Source organism: Sciurus vulgaris (genome assembly GCF_902686455.1).
Source record: "Sciurus vulgaris genome assembly, chromosome: 16".
NCBI classification, from domain to species: Eukaryota; Metazoa; Chordata; class Mammalia; order Rodentia; family Sciuridae; genus Sciurus; species Sciurus vulgaris.
In genome coordinates, this window is record NC_136477.1 from 2,713,439 (window position 1) to 2,739,836 (window position 26,398).

The 26,398-nt window shown below is 61.8% G+C and overlaps 1 protein-coding gene across 3 annotated transcripts; it reads right to left on the bottom strand.

Annotated features, from left to right (window-relative positions):
- Window positions 1-2,890: 2,890 nt before the first annotated feature.
- ZBTB7A (zinc finger and BTB domain containing 7A) lies at window positions 2,891-16,282 on the bottom strand. 3 transcript variants are annotated; one of them, XM_079116037.1, is made up of 3 exons: window positions 16,032-16,282; window positions 6,506-7,757; window positions 2,891-3,507 (listed from the first exon to the last, which is right to left on the bottom strand). In XM_079116037.1, the coding sequence occupies exons 2-3, from the start codon at window positions 7,741-7,743 to the stop codon at window positions 3,027-3,029; spliced, it is 1,719 nt and encodes a 572-aa protein (XP_078972163.1). In that variant the 5' UTR covers window positions 7,744-7,757; window positions 16,032-16,282; the 3' UTR covers window positions 2,891-3,026. The 3 variants fall into 3 exon arrangements, with proteins under 3 accessions (XP_078972163.1, XP_078972161.1, XP_078972162.1); XM_079116035.1 differs by lacking the exon at window positions 16,032-16,282 and adding an exon at window positions 14,830-14,964; XM_079116036.1 differs by lacking the exon at window positions 16,032-16,282 and adding an exon at window positions 9,928-10,056.
- Between the last annotated feature and the right edge of the window lie 10,116 nt (window positions 16,283-26,398).

The following is a 26,398-nucleotide window of genomic DNA, read 5'->3' on the forward strand; positions in this document are numbered from 1 at the left end:
TTAAATAACTTTTTAAAATAAAACTGCAAATATAAATATCTTTCTTTCTCAAAAAATAGGATTTTTTGCTTTTTTTTTTTTTTGTTGGTTTTTAAGTTTTTCTTTTTTTTCTGTTTTTCCTTTCGGTCTCGCCTCCTACAGTCCCGGCTGCCCAGATTGCCTCCATCCTGGGGCCTGACTCGGGCCTGGGCCTTGGCATGGCCACGCAGCTGCCTGTGCCTGCCACAGCCCTGGGGTCCAGAGAATGCCCAGCATCCCTGGTCACCTGTGGAGAAGAGGCCTGGGACCCTCCTCTCCCATGGTACAGGGAAGCAGAGGGACAGCTCTGGACACAGGTGACACGCCGCTGGCCTCCGGGGAGCAGACTGGCACCAGGCTGGCCCGCCCGCGTCCTACATTCACTGGGTTATGGGGTTTTCATTCTATTTTTTTTTTTTTTTTTTTTGCCTTTTTTTCCCCCTTAATCTCAAAAGGCGGGGTGGGAGGGGCGAGGCAAGGAGCAGCAACTAGACAGGAGGTCCTCGCCTGGACCCCGAGCCCTCAGGCCTGGACCCCGCACTCACGCACACACACCACGCAACCTCACCGTGATGATGGAAATAACAATCTCACTTTTTCTTTTTTTTCTTTTTTTTTTTTTTTTTTTTCTTTTTGTACCAGGCAGTTAAAAAAAAAAAAAAAAAAAAAAAAAAAAAACCAAAAAAAAAAAAACACAAGAAACCCCAACCACCAGAGGAAAGCCCTCCAGACCAGCACACCCGCCTCGACCTCTCGCTTGTTTCCTGAAACGCGAAATTCAGCAGTATCTTTGGCAACACTTTATCACAACCTTAATTTAAAGAATAAAAATAAAATCGATCCACGTCTATATACAGTATGTGATTGCGCAGTCGGGGGCGGCGGGGTCCCGGCTCTGGGCCCATGCAGACGCTGCGGGGGACTGGCTGGCTTAAGGCAGAGGCGCGGGCGCGAAGCAGGGGCTGGCCGGGCTCAGTGCGATGCCCGCGGGGGCTCCGGGTGAGTGGCTGTGGGCAGCCTGGTCCTGCCAGAGTCCTGAGGGCTCTGTCCCCCAAGTCTGGTGGCCTCCGCTGGCCAGGATGACATCAGTGATTTGAGTGGGTCTTATTGCGAGGGGCCTGGGGACGGGAGGGGACTCGCCCCTGGGCCTCTCTGAGGCGGATGGCCAGGGGGCCAGTGCCTTGCCGGGCCTGAGGGTCCTCTCTGGAGCTCGCCCTGTGACATCGAGGAGCCAACAAGGCCAGCACCACCTGGCCCCGGGCCTGCCCCTTCTACCGGCCCGGAGGGGGATCCTGAGACATTTGGGGGGCTGACGGGCTGGGACTAGAGAGGGAAAGAAACAAAAATCTGGTAGAAACAATATGAAAAATTTCGCCTTCTTACAAAGCTTCCCTTTAAAGACAAAAGAAAAAGACGAGACAGTTGTTGCAGACAGGGGTGCCAGGTGACAGGCCACCGCCAGGGGTGGAGGGACGCAGGGACGCCCCTCTGTCCCCAGGCATTGGCGGAAGGGAGCCTCAGTTCTGCGGAGCGTCTATGTACAGGCTCCCGTGCTGGACCGCGTGGGCAGGAGGGACGGGGCACCTGGCATCGGCCGCCTCCCCAACCCTGGCCCCGTCCGTGGCCTGCGGCTCGGTCAGCACCAGGCCTCGTGGGAGCCAGAGGCTGGGGTGAGGCAGGTGCCAGCCCCCGGGTTACAGTCAGTGCCTTTGAGTAAAAAGGGGGTGCAGGGGTGGGAGGGAGGAGGCGCCAGGCCCTGGAGGCAGGGACCCTGCAGCAGGACAGCCATGTTGGAGGGCAGGTCCTGGGGGCGGGAGGGACACGGGGCTGGGGACTGGTTGGTCTGGCTGGTTGGAAGGCCAGCCCTCTCTCGGGCCGTCCCTGAGCTGGGGAGTAAGAAGGGTGGGTGCCCAAGGACAGAGATGGCCACTGTATGGCTAGCAGAGACATCTCCCAATCAAGACCCAAGGCGGGCAGGACGGGAGGCGTGGGGGCCAGGTGCCGGCCTGAGCCCGCGGCCTGCCCTCAGCGTGGACTCCGGGCGGGCAGACGCCTGGGCCGGGGCTCTGGTCCCTTCCCATGGCTTCCTGACCACCCCGCTCAGCCTTGGGGAACAGACGTGGATTCTACGTTTGTGGTGGGTTTTTTATTTTATTATTTTGTACAAAAATAAATTGAGTTTTAGGAATTTTCTTTTGCGCTCTCTCTCTCTCTCGCTTTTTTTTGTCTTTTCAACTTTCATAGAAGTTGGTTGCAACTTGTAAACATGTTTTAAATTAAGTCAAGATAAGTACCCGTCGTTAAAAGTGCCAAGCCGGGCGCTGTCCGCTGCTCACTCTAGGACTCGCTGGGTTTATTGCTTTGAGACCCTGGACCCGCCTGCCTCTGCCGCTCTGAGAAGTGTATCATATATATTTATACGTCTATATATATCTATATATAAATCTGGTCTTAGGAGGAAAAGAAAAATCTAAAAAGTGCTTTAAAAACGTGGGCGAAGGGCTGGGGCGGGGTCGAGACGCGTTTCCAATCTCCGGACAGGGGCTCGGGGCTCCGGCGGCCGAGGGAGGCGGCCCGGCCCGGGCGGGAATAAATAGGTCGGGGCGGCCAGGACGAGCGGCTGCGAGGCCACGGGCGGTGGGGGCGCGGGGACGCCCCGTAAGTGCCCTGAGGAAGGAGGGTGGGGACGGTTTAGCGTCCGCTCGGAGCAGACAGACGTCCTTTAGGGTCTCGTCTGAAAGACGCTGGAACCCGCGCGGCGGAGGGCGACCGCCGCCCGGCTCCCGCCGCCCCGCGCCCCGCCGCCCGAGCCGAGCCGAGCCCGAGTCGAACCGAGCCGAGCCGAGCCGAGCCGAGCCGAGCCGAGCCGAGCCGAGCCGAGCCGAGCCGAGCCGAGCCGAGCCGAGCCCGAGCCTCGGGGCGGGCGGCTGCGGAGGCGGAAGCGCTGGGAGCCGGCGGCGGGCGCTGCGGGGGCTGCGGGGGCGGCGCTGGGGCGGTTCTTTTTGGTTTTAGGCGAGTCCCGCGGGGAAGGTGCCCTCGGAGGCCCCGGGGCCGCCGTCCCCAGCGGCGCCCGCTACATTCAACCGGCCCGCGCCGTCGGGGCTGGCCTCGTCCTCGTCCTCGTCCTGGTCCTTAAAGTGCTTCTCCTGGCCGTTGCGCCGCGCACCGGGGGAGCCGGGCGCGCCGGGGGCGCCGGGGGGCGCGGCGGGCCCGGGGGCCGGGGGCTCGGGCGGGCCGCCGCGCACGCGCGGCTTGCGGCCCCGGCGCGAGGGGACGCCGTTGCAGCCGTCCTTCTTGAGGTGCCTGTGCAGGTGGTCGGAGCGCACGAAGGTCTTGCAGCAGCTGTCGCACTGGTAGGGCCGCAGGCCCGTGTGCACGCGCATGTGGTTCTTGAGGTCGTAGTTGTGGGCGAAGGCGGCGCCGCACTGCTGGCACAGGTAGGGCTTCTCGCCCGTGTGCTTCCGCATGTGCACCTTGAGCTTGTCCTGCCTGGGGGCGGGCGGGCGGCGGTCAGCGGGCTCGACCGTGCCGCCCACCGCGCCCCCCGAGAGCCAGCCACCCGGGGTGCCCGGCGCCTGGGATGCCCCTACCCAAGTGGGCACGGTCCCCAGCGAAACGGGAGGAGCGGGTGGGAGCGCGACCCTGCAAGACCAGCAGGCGGCCCTGGACCTGCCACGGGGCGGCCTGGGCTGGCACCGGGCCTCTCTTGCCCTCCTCCTTGCTGCTCTGGAGGAGGCAAGGAGGACCCTGTGCCGAGGGGTGGGACAGGCCCTGCCCTCCAAGCTGCTGCCCCTGGGGACTGGTGACAAGCTGGGCCACCCAGAGTCCCAGAGTTCTGACCTGCATCCCAAGAAGCCCCTCAGTCCTGGACAAACAGGGGCAGCTGGCCCCCTCTCTACAAGTCCCCGCCCAGGGTGGCCAGGCCCTGCCACTCTCCTGTCACCCCAGAGGCCTCCCCATGCACAGTCCCCACGGCCAGGGACACCCCACACTCCTGGGGGAGTGGTGAGCAGGGGCAGTGGGCACTGGGTTGATTCCAGGGCCCCTCCCTGTGCAATGAGCCCAGTGAGCAAGAGGATCTGGCTCAGCCACAAAGCTGGTCCCCAAGATGGCCTGAGGTGACAACACCCAGGGACCCTCTGTCCTGAGCCCTTGAACTGTGGCCTGCTCCAAGGGGCAGGGCTGGAAGGACAAAGGGTGCCACCCACAGCCCTTGACATGGGGAAGGTGACCTGAAATGGCTCACTTGCAGGTCTCTGCACCTGCCCATCAAGATGGACCCACCAGGCGGCTGCCTTCACCTGCCCTGCCCCCTTTTCCCTCCTTAATGTGGCTGCCAGGAAATTTTAAGAATCATCGGGTGACCTGTGTGGCCTGTCTACTGCACAGCCCCAGTCCACACCAGCCGTCAGCCACGGCACACCTGACCTGCTTGGAGCTGCTGGGGTTTCCTGCTTCTGCCACCGCACCAGCGGCTCGGTGCAAACGCTGACAAACTCCTATTCACCCCTCAAGGGCCCACCATGGTGGCCCTGCCTGCGTCTCTGCCTTCCCCAGGCCCCAAAGGTCTGGCTCCCACTCTGGGTTCCTCAGTCCCAAGGCTTCCCCTCTGGCACTGCCCTCAGACCTGGTGTCCCTGTTGGCTCTAACTCTTCTTCCCTGAGGGTCCAGGCCTGCTTTCTACAGCCACGCTCCAGTCACTCTAAAGTGCTGCGTCCACTGGAGCCAGCAGGATGTGGTCCACAATGAACTCGTCACCCCCGAGGCATTAGCTGCTCCCTCCATCCCGCAAAACCCACTGGTGTGGTCCCCAGGTGCCCTGCCCAGACCTGACGCAGCCTCAGCCCCAGAGGGCACAGCATGGACTGTTTTTCTAGCACTATACAGAACCCTGGCTGAGGCTGGGAAGCTCAGAGAGGGGAAGTGACTTGCCCCGGGGTTGCACAGCGGGCCAGGGGCCACGCAGAGGCAGGGTGGGGGTGCAGGCAGCCCAGTTTCGTCACCCCGAGCCTGGGCCTGGGTAATTATAGCCCAGCTGCCACAGGCCCGGCTTACTCAATGCTCTGCTCTGACTCAGAGGGGCCCCTGGGCTCCCAGGCCCGGGTGGGGGGACCCGGGGCCCTGGGGACAGGGGTAAAGAGGAAGCCGGTGTGTGCGTGGGGGAAGGGGGTCTCAGTTTCCCTGAGTCTCGACAGGGATCAGTCTGGTCGGGGTGGGGGCGGGAGGGGCAGGGGCTTCCGAGTCAGAATGAAACTGAGCCCGGACGTCCGGGAGGACAGTGGCCCCAGGCCCCAGGCCCCATGAGGTGGGTCGGGCACCTGTCCAGCACAGCAGACTCCGTGGAGGGGACAGGGCAGGCTCTTGGTCTTGCTGAGTGCGGAGCCCATGGACAGAGCCCACAGCTACCTCAGGACCCCCCAGAAGAGGTGGCGTGCCCTGAGGCCTGCAGGACCCAAGATCACGAGCGGGAGCGAGGCTGCCAGCCAGACAGCCTGCCTCCCAGCGGGTGCCCTTTGCCCCTACCCTGCCTCCAGACTGGGTCCCACCCTCCTCTCCTGGCCTGCTGGGGAGGGGGACCGGGGTGCTGGGGAGGGGGTCAGCCTAGGTTTCTGCCCCAGTGGGGTGCGGCTGGGAAGCTGGGACAATGGCCTCTTTCTTTAGCCTTGGTAGGTGTGGCAGGGGGAACCCCACAGCGGGCGGGGGGCAGGGGGTGACGCTGAGTCACCCTGCCTGGCCAGGCCCCCGCCTGCCAGCCCTACCACCCCCACTGGTCTGGCCCGCCCTGGGTCCACAGGGCCCAGCCTTCCACCTCTGAACTCCTAAGACTGAACCCAGCAGTTTGCCCCCAGCCTGTCCTTGAACTCCACTGCTGTGGGACGGAGCACCTGGCTCCCTCCCAGGCCAAGCGGACCTCAGGGCCTTTGCACTGGCTATTCTCTGCCTGAACACCCTTTCCCAGGGCTTTCTCCTCTCTTGGGTCTTGATGCTAAGGTCTCAGTAGAGCCCGAGCCCTGGTTGCCGCACAGGGATCCGGCCTGCCTCTACCTGCTGTGCCCCATGCCTGGACAGGGTCTGCACACAGCAAGCACCTAAGGAACATGGCCAGCTCACTCCCCAAGGGGCTGCCCATCATCCCCCAAAGCAAGAGGTCCCGGAGTCCCCTCCATGCAGAGAAGGGCCGCTCCCAAAGAGCGGAGCGTCCGTGCCCCCTCAACCCAAGTGCCTACTGTGCTGCTTGCAGCTCTGGCCAGAGGGGTGGAGCTGCCCCCGAGCCCTTTCCACTCTGTTCTGAGGTGGAGCCTTACTAAGCTGCCCAGACTGGCCTCACACTCAAGATCCTCCTGCCTCAGCCTCCCAGGCTGTTGGGGTGACGGGAGTGGCCACTGCGCTGGCCTCATGCTACCTGCTTGACGAGGTCATCTCGTCTGCTGCCCAGGCTGCCCCGACACGTGGCAGGAGCGACCCAGGCGTCCCCGCGGCTGCTCACCTGGTGAAGCGGACTTTGCAGATGCTGCACTCGTAGGGCTTCTCGCCGGTGTGGGTGCGGATGTGCCGCGGCAGCTTGCCGGCGCCCTGGATGACCTTCTCGCAGATGGGGCACTTCTGGAAGGCCTTGGCGCGGATCTTCTTCTCCGCCTTCTGCGACCAGGCCGGGTAGACGTCGCCCTCGTGCGCGCTGCTGAAGTACTTCAGGTAGTAGTCCATGACGCCCTTGTCGTCCGCCCGCGACTCCTCATCACTGTCCCCTGCCCGGCCCACCGAGGACATCATCTGCTGCAGCAGGGTGCTGGCTGCCAGCCCGTCCACGTCGGGCGCGTCCCCGTCCTCGCCCTCGGCTGCGCCCGACAGGAAGCCCGGAGAGTCGCCCGGCTCGGGAGCCGCCTCGGACAGCGAGGCCGCCTCTTCCTCCCCGCCCCGGCCGTAGTGGCCGTTCTGCGCGGTGGCCGGGGGTGCCGCCGGCGGCGGAAAGAGACCCCCGGCGGGGGCGTCCTCTTCGCGCTCTGGCCACAGACCCGGGTTGCTGTCGCCCTCGTCCCCGTCCCCAGCGGGGGGCCGCTCGGACGGGGGGCCCGGTCCATAGAAGTCCAGGCCGTTGCAGTCACCGGCGGCCACAGCGGCCACGGCGGCAGCCACGGCCTCCTTGGTGGCGTCCAGGTCGTCGTCGGAAGCGCCGAAGGCCGACCAGGGGAAGGCGGCAGCGGCCGGGGGCAGGCTGTTCATGGGGTTGCTCTGGAAGAACTCCAGGTACTCCTTGGCCCGCAGCAGGTTGCGCTGGCCCGCCTGGTCCTCCAGGTCCAGCTGCCCCGCGTCGGGGCCCGTGTCGGCCGCCAGGATCTGCCGGTCCAGGAGGTCGGCGCACACGTGGCTCACGGCCGGGATCTCCAGCAGGCGGGCGGCGCTGAGGATGTCGCCCACGTTGGCTGTGCTGACCGTGAGCGTGGCCGTGTAGGCGAAGTCCATGAGTGCGGTCAGCGCCTCGGCGCTGACGAAGTCGATCTCATACACGTTCTGCTGGTCCACCACGGCGCCCGACGTGAAGAGCTTCTTGAAGTACTGGCTGCAGGCGGCCAGCACCGAGCGGTGCGTGGGGAACTCGCGTCCCTCCGCCAGGATGACCACGTCGCACAGCAGGCCCTGCGTGCGCTGCTCGTTCAGGCCGCTCAGGATGTCGCTGCTGTGGTCTGGGAACGGGATCCCGATGGGGCCATCCACGCCGCCGGCCATCTTCCGCCTAAGACCTGGGGTGAGGAGAGGGGCTCGTGAGTGGGACCCGGCCCGCAGGAAGCAGCACCTGGTCTCACCCCCTCGTGGTCTCCCCAGCCACATGGGAGGACACTCGGGTCCTGAGCTCCCATTGAGGTGGCCCTGTGCTGGTCAGACCCACGCCCGGCCCCAGAGAGGACCCACCAAGAGGCCTGGAGGTCTCAGGTCACACAGTGGGTGCACACGATAGGTGCTCAAGAAACGACCCCCACACCGGCACGAGCTGCATCCCGCTAATCTGAGCCCAGGAGGAGGCTGTGCAAGGACATTTGCCAAGCACCCAGCACCGCGGACCCACCAGGCCGGCAGTGAGAACAGGGCTGCATCCAGACTCAGACCTGGGGCCTCTGACGCGAGCACACAGCCCTTCGCTTCCCCAGCCCCAGAAGGAGCGAGGCCAGAACCTGGCACCCAGGCCTGCAACATGGACAGGGCCAAGGGCACCGTGAGCGCGTCCTGTTGTGGCAGGGCCAGGACAGGGCTCAGCCCTGGCAGTGAGTAATAGGGAGAACCAGGCCAGCACCCGGGCTGTCCCGAGGTGCAGCAGGGGGCTGAGGCCCTGTCCACCCCTCCTGCGGCTGGCTCTGGCAGCTCCTCCCACACTCTTAGTCACTCTGGCTGCGCTGTCCAGCCCAGGGCAGGGCCCTGGCACGCTCTGGGCCTCAGTGTCCCCATCTGTCAAATGGGCAGAGGTCTCGAGGCACAGGCCCTGGGGAGACTGCGTCCCGCCCTCCATTCCCCACCCCGCCTCCTCCTGGGCCGTGACTCATCCGCCCACTCGGGCACTTGTGCAACCCTCTGGCTCCGGTCCCCACCCCTCCGCCCTCTCCAGGGAGCCCCGCTGCCCCACGCCACCCAGCACGGCCCACATTCCTCTAGTCCCCTGGGCACAACCGCTCCCGGACCAGAGTCCCTGGATGTCATCCCTCAGGACGGGGCCAGAGTCCCTTCCCCATCCCCTCAGGACCAAGACGCAGCCCGTTTCCCAGCTGCATGGCGCAGTCCAGTACTTATGCCCGTGGGCCTGGTGGACCTGCAAGCAAGGCCCAGAGCCTGGCCGTCTCCCCCAGGGTGGCCCTTGGGGCAGGGTCCAGCCTTGGCCCACAAGAGGCCTTTGTGCGGCTGCAGCTTCCCGGGGCTCGCCGGCCGCCCGCCCACCCCTTCCCGCTGCACCAGCTGCTCGCTCCCCGTCCCCAGCCTGGGGGGGTCGGGTGGCTGCTGGGAGCAGGGGGGCTGGGGACGACCCTGCGCAAGGCCTGGCGGGAAGCCTCCCCTGAACCCCCTGGGGTGGCTTCCACCCCCTGCCACCATCTGCCGTCTGGCCCCGGGCCTCGGGGAGCGTGTGGGCAGATGGGGCTCCGGATCAGACAAGCCCAGCCCCTCCCTGCCCGACACGGGAGGGACGGGACCTCCGACCCAGGCCACCGATGCCCCAAGATGGCCACCCTGGTCCTCCTTTCCCCTCAGGTGACCTGGGGTCCCCTCGGGAATGGCCTAGGTGTCTCCAGGGGCCTCGAGGCTGAGACCCGAAACGGTCCCAGTGACTCAGCCCTGGCCGTGGCTACTCCACCCTGGCAGCCCACCAGGCGCCGGGCTCCTCGGGCCAGGGGCTGCCACAGCCCTATTTTAAGTGCAAAGATACCCGGACTTCAGGCCACGGTGGGGCCGTGGGGCCTGGCGGGCGGGAGGGCCCGTGCCACTGCCCTCTCCCACCTGGGACCTCTGTTCTCCCAATATCACCGAGACCGTCTCACCAAAGGGTCAGACCTGAGCAGACACCAGACAAGGGGAGCACCCAGGGTCCCCAGGCCTCTCACTCAATGGAGGAAACTAAGGCCCAGAGAAGACCAGAGTCCTGGCAAAGGACACCCAGCAAGGCTGACCATGAGGGCTGGCCCCCACCCCAGAAGCCCAGCTGTCCCTGGCCCTGGAGTCCACACTGGCTGGGCAGACACCTGACCCACACCCTCCAGGAACACCAGCCACCTGCCTGCCACACCCTGGCCACCACCCCCACCTGGGCCTCTTCCTAAGAACAGGGCCCAAGACCCTGCTTTGAGGCAGCAGGAAATCGGGGGCCCAGCCCCAGCCCACTCGGGGTCCTGGGTCCCAGGAATACAGAGCACGCACGTGCCTTCAACCCACTGTGTGCCCGCCACTCCTCGCTGGGGTCCTGTGGCTCCCCTAGCTGGGTCACCCAGCTGGCACCCAACACAGAGCAGGTGCCGGCCGCCTCCTCCCCAGAGGGCCCACCCCACGCTGGCCAGGCCCAAGGCAGGGTCCGAGGCCCAGACCCACCGCACCAGGGGCCCCAGTCATTGCAGTTCCTCCCCGGGTCGCCTGTGGGGTTTCCGGGGCTGCCTGGTGCTGACTCGGCGGTGGAGGGGCAGGCCGCGGCAGGCCCCTCCTGGGCTGGAGGCCACGCCCTGCTGCCCTGGGCCTGGCCCTCCCCAGGGTGCGCACAGTAGGGGCACAGCACCCCCCAACCTAGGTCGCCCTTTGGCTTCTCCTGCCCGGCCCTTGGAGGAACTGAGCAGCACCTCCGCTCCACCCCCACCGCCGAGAGGCCCCAGGGTCAGGCCCCAGGCTGCCCCGCTGCTGGGACAGGTGGCGAGGTCAGGAGGTCAGGAGCAGCAGGGTCACCCGGGGAGGGCCCCAAATCATGGGGATGGCGCCCAGCACCAGGTACCGGCCGAGGAGCAGCAGGGCGGGGGGCAGGGGCCTCCCCAAGGCAGCACCACAGGCCGCTGGGAGCCTCCTCAGGAAGGGGCGCCAGCCAGGGCTGACAGGTGACGCTTCCTGGAGGGCACTTCCCGTGGTGGCGCTGGGGGGGCCGGCCCCCTCCCCACCCCGGGAGCGAAGGGAAGGGAAGCACAGCACAGAGGCGTCCAGGGCCTCTGACACCTGCTGGCGCAGGAGGGGCAGCAGGTTCCTCCGTCCTCACGAAGCCACGTGACCTCGAACAGGCGGCACCGCCTCTCAGAGCCTGCTTCCTGGGGAAGGGGCGATGGCGTGGAAAGAGGACCCCTCCCAGGCCAGGCAGCGCAGGAACGGAGCCCCACGCCGTCCACTCGGCAAGGACTGCCTGAGGACCTACTGTATGCCACGCCAGTGCCCAGAGGCAGGCCAGACTGCTCACCCTTGTGTGGGGCTGCTCTGCGAACCTCAGAATGCCACCCAGCGGCCCGGCTGTGCCACCCACCCTTCGTTTGCCAAGGAAGAGGTGGGAAACTGCAGGGTCCAAGCAGACCCAGAGAGGGTGGGCCGCCAGCCCAAGGCCACACAGCAAGTCGGGCGTGCAGGTGTGGCTGCCAGGCCCACACCCAGCAGCCCCGTCCCCTCCCTGTGAGGAGGCCTGTGCTGCACGGTTGGCCTCGAAGGGTCACCCCGCCCAGACCTGGTGCCAATTCCCACCTGGCCCCGGTCAAATGGGACAGGAATCCAGCGTCCTGATGGGGGGGCACCAACAACTAGATGGCAGTCAGCCGGCCGGCCCCCTGCCCCCCTGCCCCCCAGGCGGGCAGGCCTCCCTCAGGCCAGGCAGGGAGCAAACAGGCCCTCGGCCATTTTATGTGTCCATTTATTGCCCTAAATGGGGAGGGGCTTCCTGCCTAGGCCTTAAAGGGCCAGCGGCAGGAAAGCAGCTGGCCCAGGGGAAGTGTGTGGGTGTGGGCGGGGATGGAGCCCAGGCACGGGGACCCCAGGTGACCCCCAATCCAGGGTGGGGCTACTGCCCACCCTGTTCCCACGCTCAGAGTGCTGTCACAGGCCAGGAAGCCCAGACCTGAGACCAGGGGCTGGTTCCAAGAGGAAGCGTCAGGAAGTCAGCCATCCGCAGTGGAGGTGGAGAGGGAATGAGCTTCCTGTCATAGGGGTAAGCAAGACGGCACTCCTGGAACCCTGTGGTCCCCCACCCGCCCTGCGCTGGGGCTGCACCTGCTACCCAAGATGCCCAGGAGCAGCCAGAGTGACCTCGAAGGACCTGCTTTTCTCCACTGCCCCACCTCTCCTGGGAGGGACGCCTGATGGACACCTGGAGCCACCTACAGCACCCACCCAGGCTGGGCAGGCGTGGGCTCAGCCTGGAAGCCCTGAGATGGGGCCCACTGGCGCCCAGTGCCCATGCCTGCAGCAGCCGGGCAGATCCCTCCCGCCGGACACATCCTGGTAAGCGGTGGTGCGGGGCCTGTTTTCCAGTCAAACCAGAAAGGCGTGGGTGGGGACACTTCCAACGAGTGGCCATGGCTGTCCACAGCCCGCTGGGGGGACAGATGGAGGGGCTGGGCCTTTGTCCACATGCCTCATAAGCGCCAGATTCTCTGCAGGGCACCTTCCGTGCCATAGGGCTCTGAACTCGGGTCTTGGGGGCCTCTCAACAGGGCGGGGGGCCTGGATTGGTCCTCAACAGAGTCCTGTACAGGCTGACCCTCACCATTCTGGAAGTAGGGCCTAGAATCACTGCCCCATTTTGCAGGTGGGAAATGGCACAGAGAGGGGAAGGGACTTGCCCAGGGTCACACAGCAGAGCTGGAATTTGAACACAGGCTCTCTGACTGACTAGTCCTGCCTAACTAGTCCTCCCAGGTAGCCTTTCCCCCCTCCCCCAACACAGCCCCAGGTACCAGCATGGGATGAAACCCCCTCCCTGAGGCCAAGCACTTAGCCTCTTCTCAGGCCCCTCAGAGACACCCTGCAGTGGCGCAGAGGAGAGGCCTCCCAGGGCCCGGGGCAGGGTTGGAGGACAGCTGACACCTGCTAGCCCAGGAGCCAGGTCTGACCCCTGCAGCCTAGCACAGGGACAGAGGGCTCTCCAGGCCCCAACACCTGCTCTGGCACCAGGCTCAGGGCAATGCTTGGGGTGAAGATGCTCTCCTTGTCCCACAGACAGGGACGCCGAGGAGGCAGCACCGGGTGGGGGTCAGGCCCACTCACAGTGGCTATCCAGGGCCACTGCAGGGCAGTCTGTGGGGCCCGAGGCAACTGGTGGGGGTACAGAGGGTGTCTCAGGTGGCCAGCAGACCCTGGGAGCCCTGCACAGGCTGGATGTCTCCTCCACCAGGGGACAGAGGCAGGCGGAGGGACCTGCGGGCAGAACCGGGAGTCCGGGGAGGAGGCTGCTGTCACAGGACAGCTGTGGGCCTGGGGGCCGTCCAAGGTCACAGAGCAAGTGGGCCAGCATTCCCGTCCCCAGACCACCCCTCCTCAGGGCAGCCCGGTTTCAGAGGGCCTGCCCTGCGCGCTGGCTCCAGAGAGGTGACTCGGGGGCCTCTGGTATTAGATCACAAAACCCAGAGCCCTGTCCACCTCAGGGGCCAAGGTGAGGATCTGGAGGATTTCAGCCCAGCAGGCGTGGGGAGGGGTCTCACACACACACAGTACACTCAAAAGTGTCACCACGCTTTTGAGACTGGCAAGTAAGAGGCCTGGGATCTGTGCTGAGTGACCACAAAAAGCTCACTGGCTCTCTGAGCCTCAACGTCATCCTTGGGCAAAGCCCTGGTAGCAGCAGTCAGAGGCTCGACCACCAACCTCCGCATGACTGTCCAAGGCACAGGTGAGCAGGCGCTGGGCCATCACACGGGGAGGGGTCGCTGGGGAAAAGCCCAAAGGGGTCAGATCCAGCACTGGCTGGGTGACCTTGGGCTGCTGCCTCCCTGTGCCTCCAGGTCCCCTGCCCCAGTTCACCTGCTGCGTCCCCTCTAGACTGTTTCCTCCTATGGTGGCAGGGACTGCCACCAGGCGGATCCACCTACAGATCCAATGGCCTCAAAGAACAGAAGAGACTCCCAAAACCAACCAGGAAGGGTCACTGCCCAAGTAACCTTCCCTGCTGGGTCTGGGACGCCCGCCTCCATCAGCCTCAGTCTCCCCCAAGGGGCAAGGGCCATTAGCACCCCACACATCAGCTCCTCCTCTGCTGCGGGGAGCTGCGTGGCTCCCAGCCCGGGCCAGGGTGCTGACTGGCCACCAAACAGCCAATCAGAACTGAATAATAAATACCCCCCCAAGTGACCCACGAATTAAAATTTCAGTGTCCCCGTTGGCTCCTCTTTCCTTCGTGAGGCTTGGCTTTCCCGGCTGCCGGCTCTGCCCCCTCCCCCAGGCTCCGTCTCCACAGCGATGGCTGGCGGTAAACAGAGCCCCGAGTCCAGCCATAGGTGCCAGGCCCAGCCAGGCCCGGCGCGCTGCAGGGCCCCACGGGGGTGGCCCTCGGGGGAAATGGTCCCCGCCTGGAGCCCTCCACCCCTGCAGCAGCGGCGGGCTCCTGAGACCTCTCCCAGGCCAGGGCTGCCAATAGGAAGTGACCGGCTGGTGGCGGGGAGGCCCCCCCAGTGTGGGAGCGGCACACTCAGGGTTACGCCCTGGCCCTGTCGGTCGGGGGTGGGGGGGCCAACATGGAATCCCGGACGCCCTCTCCGGCCGGCTCCGGGAGGCAGCTGGCAGGGAGGAGGAGGGGTGGCGGGCGCCCGCCACCCATGGGTGACCCAAGCGGGCCCCCCTGCGGGAAGGGGCATCCACACCTCTGACTTCCGCCGGCTGGTTAGGGAGAGAGGGGAGCTGCCTGCCTCGCCGCCAATCGTGGCCGCATTCCGCCAGCACTGAATAGGCGCCGACGGGTGCCTGGGCCTGGCTGGGTAGCAGCGTCCTGCTGCGGCCCGGGGCTGCCGGGCCTGCTGGCCAGCGCCGGCAGGCCTGCCTCCAGGGTCCGCAGAGGCCCGGCCCCGGGGGCGCACGGGCTGCGGTGCTCCGCCGAGCCCCCGGCCAGGTTCGCGACCCCGGGCCGGAGAAGGGGCCGGGGAGGGGGAGGGGGAGGGGGCCGACCGCGCTCGCTCGCCCCTCCTGCCCCGGCGCCGGGCTCGCACGTGGTGCTGGCGTCAAGAGGAGGGGGGGTCCGGCCGGAGGAGACGGGGTCACGCGCTCCGGGGGCGCGGGCGGGGGCCCGGGCTGCCCTCCGCGGGCCGAGCGCGCGGAGCGAGGGCCGGGCGGGGCGCAAGAAGGGCCTCCTCCCCGCCGCGGCCCCGGCCCCGGGCCCGCGCGCGCTCCTACCTCCTTCCCGGGCAGCGCGAGGGGCCCGGCCCCGGCGGCGGCGGCGGCTGCGGCTGGGCTGACTCCCCGAGGCCCGGGAGGCGGCAGTGCGCCTGGCCCCGCGCCACCCCCCGCCGCCGGCGGCCAATCCCCACCCGGGCTGGGGGGAGGGCGATGCAAATTACCCCGGATCTGGGCCCGCCCGCCCGCCTCCCCCGCGCCCGGCCGGCCCGCGCCAGGCCGCGCATCCCCGGGCTCTCCTGCGCCCCGCGGCCGGGGGCCGCCGCCCTCCCCCGGGAGCGCCCTCCGGGAGGGGCCGGTGCCCGGCGGGGGGCCGCAGGGAGGGGGCTGGGCACAGTTACACAACAGGCAGGAGGGGCGGGCGGGCGAGGTGGGGGCGGCCGCGGCCGCGCAGCCGGAAGCCGGGACCGCCACCGGCCCCCGGCAAGGGAGCCCGCACGCCCCGCCCCGGCCCGGCCCCGCCCCGCGCCGCGCCACCGCGCGCGCCCATTGGCTCGCCGGCCCGCCGTTCACCGCCCCTCCTCCGCACCGTCCCTCCCCGCGGGCCGCGGCGGGCCGCGGGCGCGGAGCACCCTGGGACTTGCAGTACGCGCCGCCTGCCACCTGCCAACAGCGAACGGCTGGGGGACTACGACGCCCAGAGGGCCCAGCGGCCGTGCCCGCCCACCCGGACACCCCACCCCTTCCCTCTCCTTTGCAAAGCCCCCCTCCCTGTTTTTTCAGCCCCCTCCCCCCCATCCCCCATGGAGCTCCATCCTGGCCAACTCCAACGTATGCACGCAGCACCGAATAGGCCCCGGGGGGCGAGAGCGCCCCCCATACACGGCTGCAAACTTAGCACGCGACGCGCCCCCCTATCTCCCTACGCCGGCTCCCCCCACCCTCAATGCAGTCCTGCTTCCCCTCCCCCGCTCCCCGCGCGCCCGGGAGCCCCGAAAAGCCATGCACCCGGGTGGGGGGGGGGGGGCTGGCGCACAAGCCCATGCACTTCACCCCCAATCCCCTCTCCCGGGCCGCGCTCCCTCCCCGCGCTTGGGGTCATGGGCGCTTCCAGCTTCGGGGCAGCTGCCAAGCACCCCCTCCTCTGAAACTTGGGGGACGTCCCGGATCTCCCGTGGCCCAGAGGGCAGAGTGGGCGCAGCGCCCCCGGCCCGTCCCCGCCCTGCACCCCGTGTCCCGGGCCTCGCCGGGCGCTGACTTACCTCGCGGGGCCGGGCCGGGGCCGGGCCGGGGCGCGCTGGGCCGGGGCCCGGAGTCGGGACTGGGCGCCCTCGGCCGCTGGCCTCCCGGGTCCGCGACGCTCGCGCTGCCCTCGCTCGCGCTGCCCGCGTCGCTCCTCGCTCCGGCGGCGGCGGCGGCGGCGTCACTGCCCCTACAGTAACTGTACAGTACAGCCAAAGCCCCGTATGATGCTCGCGACTCCCTTCCTGGTTTCTCCGAGGGCAAGAGGGGTCCTCCCTTGTCTTAAAGGTGCCGCAGCCGCCGGCCCCCCCACGCCCAGCCCGCCCCCCCAGCCCGGCCTCGGAGGCCAGAACAGGCTCGGCAGGTCGGCTCTTGCCACGTCCCTGCCCTCCCGTGGGGCTTCGCCCGCTGCGCCGGGGAGACCGGGCTGTTATTAGGTTTTGGCAAGTTGGGGGGGGGTCCGGCCCGCCCCGGCGCGCCCCCCCCTCCTTTGACCTCTCCGCCCCGCCGCGCGGCGCAGTGCCAGCTTGCCAGCTTATCTGGCTCCAGAGCTCCCCGGGGCGCGGGGGGAGCGGCCCCCCGGGTGCAGGGGGTGGGGGCCTCCAGATAAACAGGCCCCCAGCCTCTGCGCAGGGCGGGGTGCGGGGGGGCGCGGGCTTTGCCCCCGACGCCTGGGGCGTGGCAGGATGGCAGCGGGGGCGGGGAGCGCTGTGCGCACTGCGAGGACCGACGCGGGCGTGGGTCGCGCTGCCCGGGCAGCTGGGGGTGGGCGGCGCGGGAGCGGGTGGGGACCCCCGGGGCCAGGCGCCTGCCCTCAGGGGGCCTCAATTTGCCCAGCCGGCGCGAGGGACTCGGGGGCGGGCTTTCCAATGACAGCGCGGGTGCGCTGGGCTCCCGGGTCCTCAATGAAACAGCCAACCTGCCCTCCTGCGATTATATAAAGGAGTCGCCTCCACCCGCTGCGCAAGGGGCGTAGCGGGGGAAGGGGTTGGCGAGGGGCGGGGAGGGCGGTTGTTTTCCTGGCTTGCCGAGTTCCCCCACCCAGCTGCGGGCCCCTGGGCGGGACGGGGATCGGGCCGGGACGCCTGGGTCCTGCGGGCCGCTCCCGCAAAGATCTGCGTGGCTTGCGGGGGACGGAGGTGGGGAGTGGGGAGGCGTTGGCTCAGCCCAACTTTTTTTCCCCGTCCATTTCTCCCACTTCCTCCCGGTCGTGGGAGAGGTCCGGCGGCGGAGGGGGAGGGCGTGGAGGGGACAAGCGGTGAGAACATTGTGACCCGGCCGGCCGGCCTCCAGCTGCATACAGTAGGCGCCCCGGCAGGGCTGGCTGGGTGCGATCAGCTACCGGTGGCGGGACGCGGGTTACGCCAAACCTCAGTTTCCCCTTCGGCATCCACTCGGAGAGAATGCGGGCACCCGCTCTCTCCGCCTCCAGCGAGCGCTTATCCGGCACCGGATCTGCGTGAGGGTCTGTTTGCCTCCACGCCAGCTGACGTCCAATCCCGTGTCATTAGCGTTATTTCTCATTATGATTATTAGTATCACCACCTCTACCTTAAGGCAGGAAACGACCGCTGGCCTGCCTGAAATTCACCCAGTCTGTCCTCCGACTTCAAAGCCTCGCTTCCCCCCAACACACACTTTATTGCTTTTTCGCACAACATATTAAAAGCGCCTTTCAACACCCAAACGGGTTGAATTGGCTTTTGTAATAATAATTTGGCTTCAAGGGGAAACCCAGGAGGCCCCCAGAGGGGAAGTAACAGCCCCAGGACTTGCAGTCTGAAACCAGCCAAGTAGGTGGGAAGGGACCAAGGGAGGGGCCACGTGGGTCCAGGGTGAGGGTGGAACCCAGGAACTTTGCTCTGCGGACCTGGGAAATAAACCCTCTGCCTTCAGCCACCAGGCCATCCATCTGCCCCCGGAGCAGGAGGCCAGTAGAGGCCCAGCTCGCAGGACCCCATGCCGCGCTGGGCTGCCCCTCTACGGTCTAAGCCCCGCCTCCTCGCCCCCCGCCAGGGCGGCGGTGACTCGGTTTCCCCTGATGTACCGCCATCCTCAGATACCCAGCGGGAAAGGGTGTGGAAGAGCTCGGAAGGCTACATGGCCAACAACCTCCCTCAGGAGGGCCGGGGAATTCACAGGGAAGATTGGCACCCAATCTAGTCCTCATTCCAGCCCTGAGAAAGAGCAAGGAGCAGGACTTCCACCTCACGCTGGAGGAAGCAGAGACCCAGAGAGGGACAAGGAGCAAGGACGCCAACTGCAGCCCCCCTTAGCTCTGGTCCCGGGACTGGCCGAGAGGGCGCCCCCCAACAGCACATCCCCCCTACCCTGTCATGAACACAGAGAGGGAGGCACTGATTTGTCCTCGCCCCTATTGTCAAGTCCCTTCTCCCCCTCCCCGCACCCGCGTTAAAAACAGAAAAGAAAACCGGACTAGGGCACAGTGGCCTGCTCCTGGCCTCCTAGCCACTCCGGAGTCTAAGGCAGGAGAATTACTTGAACCCAGCCTGGGCCACACGGGGAACGGGGACCCCATCCCAGAAAAAATATCTAGTTTGAGATATATATTTATGTGTGTGTGTATATATATATATATATATATATATATATATATATATATATATTTTTTTTTTTTTTTTTTTTTTTTAAGTATAAAAGATGAGTTACTAATAGGGCACAGTGGTGCATGCCTGTCATCCCAGCGACTTGGGAGGCTAAGGCAGGAGAATGGCAAGTTCAAGGCCAGCCTGGGAAACATATCAAGACCCTGTCTCAAAACAAAATACTCTTTTAAAAAGTCTGGTGTGTAGCTCCAGCGGTAGAAATGCCCCTTCCCCCACCAGCTCAATCCCCAGTACCAGAAAAATTAATAAATGATTTAATTACTGTGTGGCCTTGGGCAGGTTACTTAGCCTCTCTGATCCTTTGAATCCTTTGGAGAGAGTAAACTGAAAAGACTTCCTAGTGTTGTGAGAGGAGTAAAAGGGATGGTGAAGGTAACAGCAGTATCTGCACAAGGAGCAGCCTCAGTACGTGACACATGTGAGTCTGTCATTATTATTTGGGTCCTGACCCCAAGATGGTCACGCCTGCTACTTTAGGCCATCAGTGCAGGTTGTCTTTCTCGGTGTGCAGTGAACACACAGACTCGGGGAAGGGAAGGAACTTGCCAGACACATAGGGAGTCACTGGGAGAATGACTGGAGTTCCATGGGCCAGATCTGCTGAAGAGTTACACAAGGTTTTCAACAACTCTTGTAACTGCGTGGTGGGTGCAGGGCGAGGCCCAGCTCACTCTGTACGCTGTTGGATTTTTGGATTTTGTATCATGCACATATCCATCATGATAAAATCTAAAATACCTTTAAAGCATCGTTACCTAACTTGTAAGTCTCCAGAGACACCATCAAGAGCGTGAGGGGAGAGACGGGAGGGGAGAAGATGCTTGCAGATCATGCGTCTGATGAGGGGCTGCCCTCTACTGCACAAAGAACTTTTAAGCTCAACAACAAAAATATGATAGTTAAAAGTGGCTCAAGGACTTGAGTGGACATTTCTCAAAGACGAACATGCCGGGGTCCAGCAGTCACACATGGAAACGCTCTGCAGGGCTGGGCTGGGGCTCCATGGCAGAGCGCTGGCCTCACACATGTGAGGCACTAGGTTTGAGCCTCATTTATTTATATAAATAAATGAATAAAATAAAGGTCCATCAGTGACTAAAAAAAATTTTTTTAATAAAGCTCCACAGCACTGACCACCAGAGAAAACAGCCCCGAAACCACTGTCCCACTCCCCCAGCGTGACCAGGCCAGGAGCAGAGGCGGACAGGGAGACGGGGCCTGCAGAGCACCCTCCACACAGAAACAAGGACATGAACGCTGGCAGCAGAGTCGGTCACCAGAATCAAAAAGGGGAGTCGGCCCAGTGGGTCAGCAGAAGCAGGGGCTCCGTGTGGCCAGGAGCGTGCTCGGCCAGGGCTGCAGCGAGGACCAACCTGCGGACCCGGTGCTCAGTGAGAGCCAGACGCAAGGCCGCAGGGCGTGGCGAGGGTCAGGAGGGTCCGGGACAGGAGCGTCCAGGGACAGGAAATGGATTTGTGGGTGCAGGGGCTGCAGAGGGGACAAGGCTTCTTTGGGGTAGTGAGAATGTGCTGGAATCATACAGTGGCAATGGTAGCACAAGTCCTGGAATATATTAGAAACTGAACCCTTTCAAAGGGTGGGCCAGGCCTTGTCATCCTGGCCTCCAGAGGCTGAGGCAGGAGGACTGCAAGTTTGAGGCCGGCCTCAGCGACTTAGCAAGACCTGTAACTCAGGTAAAGCACCCCTGGGTTCAATCCCCAGTACCAAAAATATACATGACTAAATAAAAAATAGAAGAGTGAATTGCATGGCATGTCAGTTATATCTCAGAGGAAAAAATATATAGATACATCATTAGTTGACTGAAACATTTTTTAGTTTACAAAATTCATGTCTTTGTGATCTTTTTCTACAGTTCATTTTTTAGTTGTATCTTTATTTCCACGTGGCACTGAGGATGGAACCCAGGGGCTCACACGTGCTCAATGAGCGTTCCACCGCTGAGCCTCGACCCCAGCCCCTTCTTGGACTGTTGAATCTTCAAAATGCCCACGGTATTTTCAAGGAATGTCTGTCACCTGGCACGGTGGCACACACCTGGAACCCCAGCTACTCTGGAGGCCGAGGCAGGGAGATGGCAAGTTCCAGGCCAGCCCAGGGCGGGGATGTAGGCCAGGGAGCCCGCGACTCTCAGCCTCCTGTTCTTCCCGCTGAACATGCACGCGTGCACACGTGCACACACGCCCAGGCGGCTTTTCTTCTCTTGGCCTCAGTTTACCAATGGTGAGTGTCCTAGTTCCCTCACAGGCCTGGGAGATGGCGGCTAGACAAGGGACCAACTGTCCTTAGACGCTCGGTCAGATGTCTTCAAATTTTTTGTCTGGTTCTTAGTGTTAGTTCTACTGTGACCCAAGAGAAGTCACAAGCTTTCCCTGGCCACTGTACGTGGACTTGAGACCGCAGAGCTAGGCAGCTCAGGCCACAAGGTTTTAGAAGAATTTGTACCTGGCTTTGGGAATCAGAGTTGATATCCCCAGAGGAAATTCTGGGAGACAGAGAGGGGGTCAAGGCTTGAGTAAGAGAGAGATCCAGGAAGATTCTAGAACCCAGGGTTTCTGAGTGTGTCCCTATGACAATTCTAGAACATTCTGTTTAGCAGTTAGTCTACCTAGAAGCTCACACAGTCTACTCTGTCCTGTCAGTCATCTTGGCTCTCTTCAGAGGGAGGATCTGGAGAAAGAACCCTCCAGAGCATTTTCTTTCTTACTTATTTACTGGGGACACCTCCCAGGGTCCAACCCTACTGCAACCCACATCCAGAGGAAGAGAGAGATGACAGGCAGGCATGTCTGATTCAGTGGAAGAGCACTTGCCTAGCATGCCAGAGGCCCAGGGTTTCACCCCCAGCACCACAAAAAATAAACCAATAACTAATATGGAGGATTAACAAATTGTTTGGATCTTTATTTGAAAAACATATATTTTAAAAATAAATTTAAAAAGATATAAAACCAGCTGGGTGCAGTGGCTCATGTCTGTAATCCCAGCTGCTCAGGAGGCTGAGGCAGGAGGATCTCGAGTTCAAAAGCCAGCCTCAGCAAAAGTGAGGCACTAAGCAACTCAGTGAGACCCTGTCTCTAAATAAAATACAGAATAGGACTGAGAATGGGGCTCAGTGGCTGAGCGCCCCAGAGTTCAATCCCTGGTACCAAAAATAAAATAAAATAAATAAAATAAAATCATCATGATCATCATCAAATAGACAAATATAAGAATTCCAGAAAATAATTGCCACGAAGAAAGTAAACCAGAAGACAGGAAAGATGGTGATTAGGACCTGGGAACATTTAACTTTTAAAATAACTGAACATGGGTGAAAGATTTTATGTAACTAATCATTATATGATGAGGAAACCAATAAGATGTTAAGCCAAATGAAAAGAAAATTCAAAGAACCGTCCATGGGCAAACAAAATATGCAAAAAGGAATTTACAAATAGAAGCAAAAGATGCTGTACTTATGTAATTTGGCTTTCCATGAACAAGAACTGATGGCCATTACTATCAGTTTTCTACAACTTATGGAGTCCAGAAATAGTTCAAAGATAGCAAAAGGCAGCCAGGTACAGTGGCCACACCTGTAATCCAGGTGGTTCGGGAGGCTGAGGCAGGAGGATAGTGAGTTAAAGGCCAGGCTTAGCAACTTAGCAAGGATCTAAGCAACTCAGCAAGACCCTGTCTCTAAAGAAAACATAAAAATGAGTTGGGGGTGTGGCTCAATACTTAGGGTTCAATCCTGGTACAAAAAAATAATAATAAAATAAAGCAAAAGTCATAGAGATCTACAGAATTGGCCAACATCCAGTTTTTCTGCCTTGGAGTATTTCTTTTTTTTTAATATTTTTTCCAGTGATCAATGGGCCTTTATTTTATTCATTTTTGTGTAGCTGGGGATCGAACCCAGGGCCTTGTGCATCTGAGGCAAGCGCTCTACCACCTGAGCTACACCCCCAGCCCTATGTACTTCGTTGTATGTGGTGCTGAGGATCCGACCCAGGGCCTCACGCTTTCCAGGCAAGTCCTCCACCCCTGAGCCCAGCCCAGTGCCCTTGGAGAGTTCTTTAAAGGTCGCCAGGGAGGCTAACTCAAAGAAGATGGCACATGAGATCTGAAGGAGGAGACAGTGGGTGGAGATCTGGAAATGGGCTCCCAGGCTTGGAAACAGCTCAGGCAGCGTCCCCCAGGTGGGACGGAGCTGCCTACTCTGGGAGCAGCCCGGAGGTCAGGGTGGCTGCAGCCAGCCAGACCTGCAGCCCACAGAGACTTGCAGGCCACAGTGAGTGCCCTGGACTTTATTTACTTACTTACTTTTCAGTGCCGGAGATCCAACCAGCCCCTGCACATGTTAGGAAGGGCTGGAGCACCGAGCCACACACCCAGCCCTGGGCTGCACAGTTAAAGTCTGTGGTTTCTTCTGTGGAAAGGAGCAAGGCTCTGACACAATGTGGAAGGACTTTGAGGACCTTCTAGACACAAAAGGGCACACGGCGTGTGACTCCATTGACAGGAAATGTCCAGGACAGGAGAATCCAGAGACAGGAAGTAGACTCCTGGGTGCAGCAGCTGGGGAAGGGATGAGGTGACTGCTCGTGGGGAAGATCTTCTTCTAGGGTGATAGAACGTTCTGGAACTAGATAGAGGTGACTCTTGCTCAACTCCAAATATAAGAAATACTATTGAATTGTCCACTTTGTGGGGGCAGTACGAGAGATTGAACCCAGAAGGTCTATTTATTTATTGAATTCTGAGATAGAGTCTCGCTAAATTGCCCAGACGGGCCTCAAACTTGTGACCCTCCTGCCTCTGCCTCCTGAGTCACTGATCATAGGTGTGTGCCACTATGGCCAGCCCAGAAAACGTTTAGATGTAGCTTAGTGGTAAAGCACCCTGGGTACAATCCCCAGTACCACAGAAATTTTTATTTAACAAACAGATAAACAAAAGAAAGAAACAGGAGACTGAGGTGGTGTGGTGCATACATTTGTCATTCAGCTGCTGCACGCTAGGGTGCATTTCACCTTTTTATGCCACTATTAAACATACCCTCTCACCTGTCCACAGGAAAAAAAGCCACTTCACCAAGTAGCTACCAAACACCTGAATGTATGCATCACCTTTGACTCAGAGACTCTGACCTAGAAATCCATCCAGAGAAGGTAATTAAGGACGAACGTCAAGGTCCAGCTGCTGTGGTGTGTGGTGGGGCATGCCCGTCATCCCAGTGATTTGGGAGGCCGAGGCAGGAGGATCACAAGTTTGAGGCCAACCTCAGCAACTTAGCAAGACCCTAAGCAACGTAGAGAGACCCTGCCTCAAAATAAAAAATAAAAGAGTTGGGGAGGTGGCGCAGAGGCTGGGTTTGATCCCTGGCACCAAAAGGAAAAAAAATTACATGCAAAGATGGTCACTGTATCGCTCTTCATGAACTCAAAACAGTGGTGAGGATCCCCATGTCCCGTAACAGGAGCTTGGGGAAATAAACCTCCAACACTGATATTTGAAATATTTAACCACCTGTGATGATGGGCACCCAAGGGCTAGAATGGGTGCTGCCCGTAGCTGCAGAGTCTGCCCTTCATGTGAGCTGGTGGAAGGACAGAAGCTGCTCAGCCCCCCAAACTGTCCTGGAAAGGAATCCATGGGGGACGCTGAGGCGGTGGGGCTGGGGTGAACCAGAGAGTGTGCTTTGTCCAGTGCTTTCAGAAAGTCTTGGGCTGCCAGGCCCCAAGGCCACGCCTGTAAACCCAGCCGCTCAGAGGCTGAGGCAGGAGGATCATGAGTTCAAAGCCAGCCTCAGTAAAGGCGAGGCTAAGCCACTCAGTGAGACCCTGTCTCTAAGTAAAACACAAAACAGGGCGGGGATGGGGCTCAGTGGGCGAGCGCCCATGAGTTCAACCCCCAATGGCAATGGCCCCCCACCAAAAAAGAAAGAAAGTCTTGGGTTGGGGGTGCAACTCAGTGGTAGAGCACCCCTGGGTTCCATCCCCAGCACCACCAAAAAAAAAGACTGGGCCCAGGGTGTGCCTCAGTGGCAGGGCCTCCTCTAGTGTGCTTGAGGCCCGGTCTCCATCCCCAGCACCAGAGAGAGAAAAGCATGCCATGTACTAAATTCCCAGGGAGGCAGATCAGCACGGTATCTGGAGAACCTTCTGGAAGTCTTCTGGGGAACATTTCTGCCACACTCAGTCCAGTTTCAAAGTACCAACAAGAGCTGATGTGGGCTGCAGCGGAGCTGTGTGTAGTGTGGCCACATAATCCCAAGGCTTGGGAGGCTGAGGCAGGAGGATCACAAGTTCAAAGTCGGCCTCAGCAACGTAGCAAAATCCTGTCTCAAACAAAAATAAAAATAAAAAAGGGCTGTGGATGTGGCTCAGTGGTTAAGTGCCCCTGGGTTCAATCAGAACCCAAAATAAATATTAAAACATAAACAAACAGGTGGAAGCGAGTTAAGCATCTGTGCACAGACCAGCGGGTACACCCAATGTGGTCTATCCACACGCTGGAATATTACACAGCCTTTAAAAAGGAAGGACATCCCGACACCTGCTGAAGTATAGATGGACCTGAGGATAGTGACATGAGCCAGAGGCCATACCACACACTGCAGGATCCTCCCACAGGAGGTCCCTGGAGTCCTTAGAGACAAGGAGACAGGAAATAGGATGGTGGGGGCTGGGGGCTGGGAGGGTGGGAACTAGCATTGAATGGGGCAGGGCTTCAGTGTGAGGAGATGGAGAGTTCTGGAGCTGGACAGTGGGGAAGGCGGCAGAACATCATGAATCCACTTAAGGTCACTGAGCTGTGCACTTAGAATGGCTTGGCCACACGTGCCTGTTGTCCCAGCTACTTGGGAAGCAGGAGGACCACTTGGCCCCAGGAGTTCCAGAGTGGCGTGGGCAACGCAGCGAGAGCCTGTCTGTGGTTCCAGCTAACTCCCGCTGTGGTGCTGGCGAGCAGGGACGTGGCAAACCAAAGGTCCGCTGAACCCGGGGTTCAGGACGGGTTCGGGAGAGCCAGGTGAACTAGCACCCCTGTTGGTGGCACTCCCTCCCGCCCGTCCTCCAGGCTCCCTGCAGAGCCCCCGGGCTCCCTCTCAAAGGTGCTTCTTTTGTACTGGGAATTGAACCAGGGGCACTTAACCACTGAGCAGCACCCCCCAGCCCGGGTTTTTTTTTTGCTGTGCTGGGGATCGAACTGGGCCTTGTGCTTGCAAGCTATCTCCCCAGCCCCCAGTTTTATATTTTTATTTTGAGACAGAGTCTCACTAGGTTGCTAAGGCTGGCCTTGAACTTGCCATCCTCCTGAGTCACAGGTATTACAGGTGTGAGCTAGCGCCTGGCTCTAGGGACACCCGCACTGAACTGGCGCACCTGGGTGAGCAGGTGTTGGAAGACTTCAGCGCTGGTTGGTAAGGTTCTGCTGCATGGGCTGCCACGAGTCTCCCCAGGTCCTGCTGACCCTCTCCTAAGCCAGCCCCTGGCCTCCTGGGAGGAGTAGGTTCTGAGTCCCCACTGGAGCCTCTGAGTGGACGCCTGGAGCACTTCCGGGGCTGGCAGGCTACTTTGTTTTGACCCAAAAGGTAGCAGTGGGAGCTGCCCTGAGCTGGTGCTAGGTCCTCTCCACAGCTGGCTCTTCCCATCTGCGCAATGGGCCTTTCAGCCTGAAGCACCCTGCGGCACCTAGGTTGAGCCCCTCTGCGCAGGCGCCGGCCTCCTGGGCTACTTCCCAGACCTCATTGG

What these genes read in the sequence shown, in the direction of transcription:
- ZBTB7A (XM_079116037.1), bottom strand. Translation starts at nt 7,743, where the DNA reads ATGGCCGGCGGCGTGGATGGCCCCATCGGGATCCCGTTCCCAGACCAC. An exon ending in TGCAAAGTCCGCTTCACCAG is followed by an intron (nt 3,508 to 6,505) that starts GTGAGCAGCCGC and finishes GCCCGCCCCCAG; the next exon opens with GCAGGACAAGCTCAAGGTGC.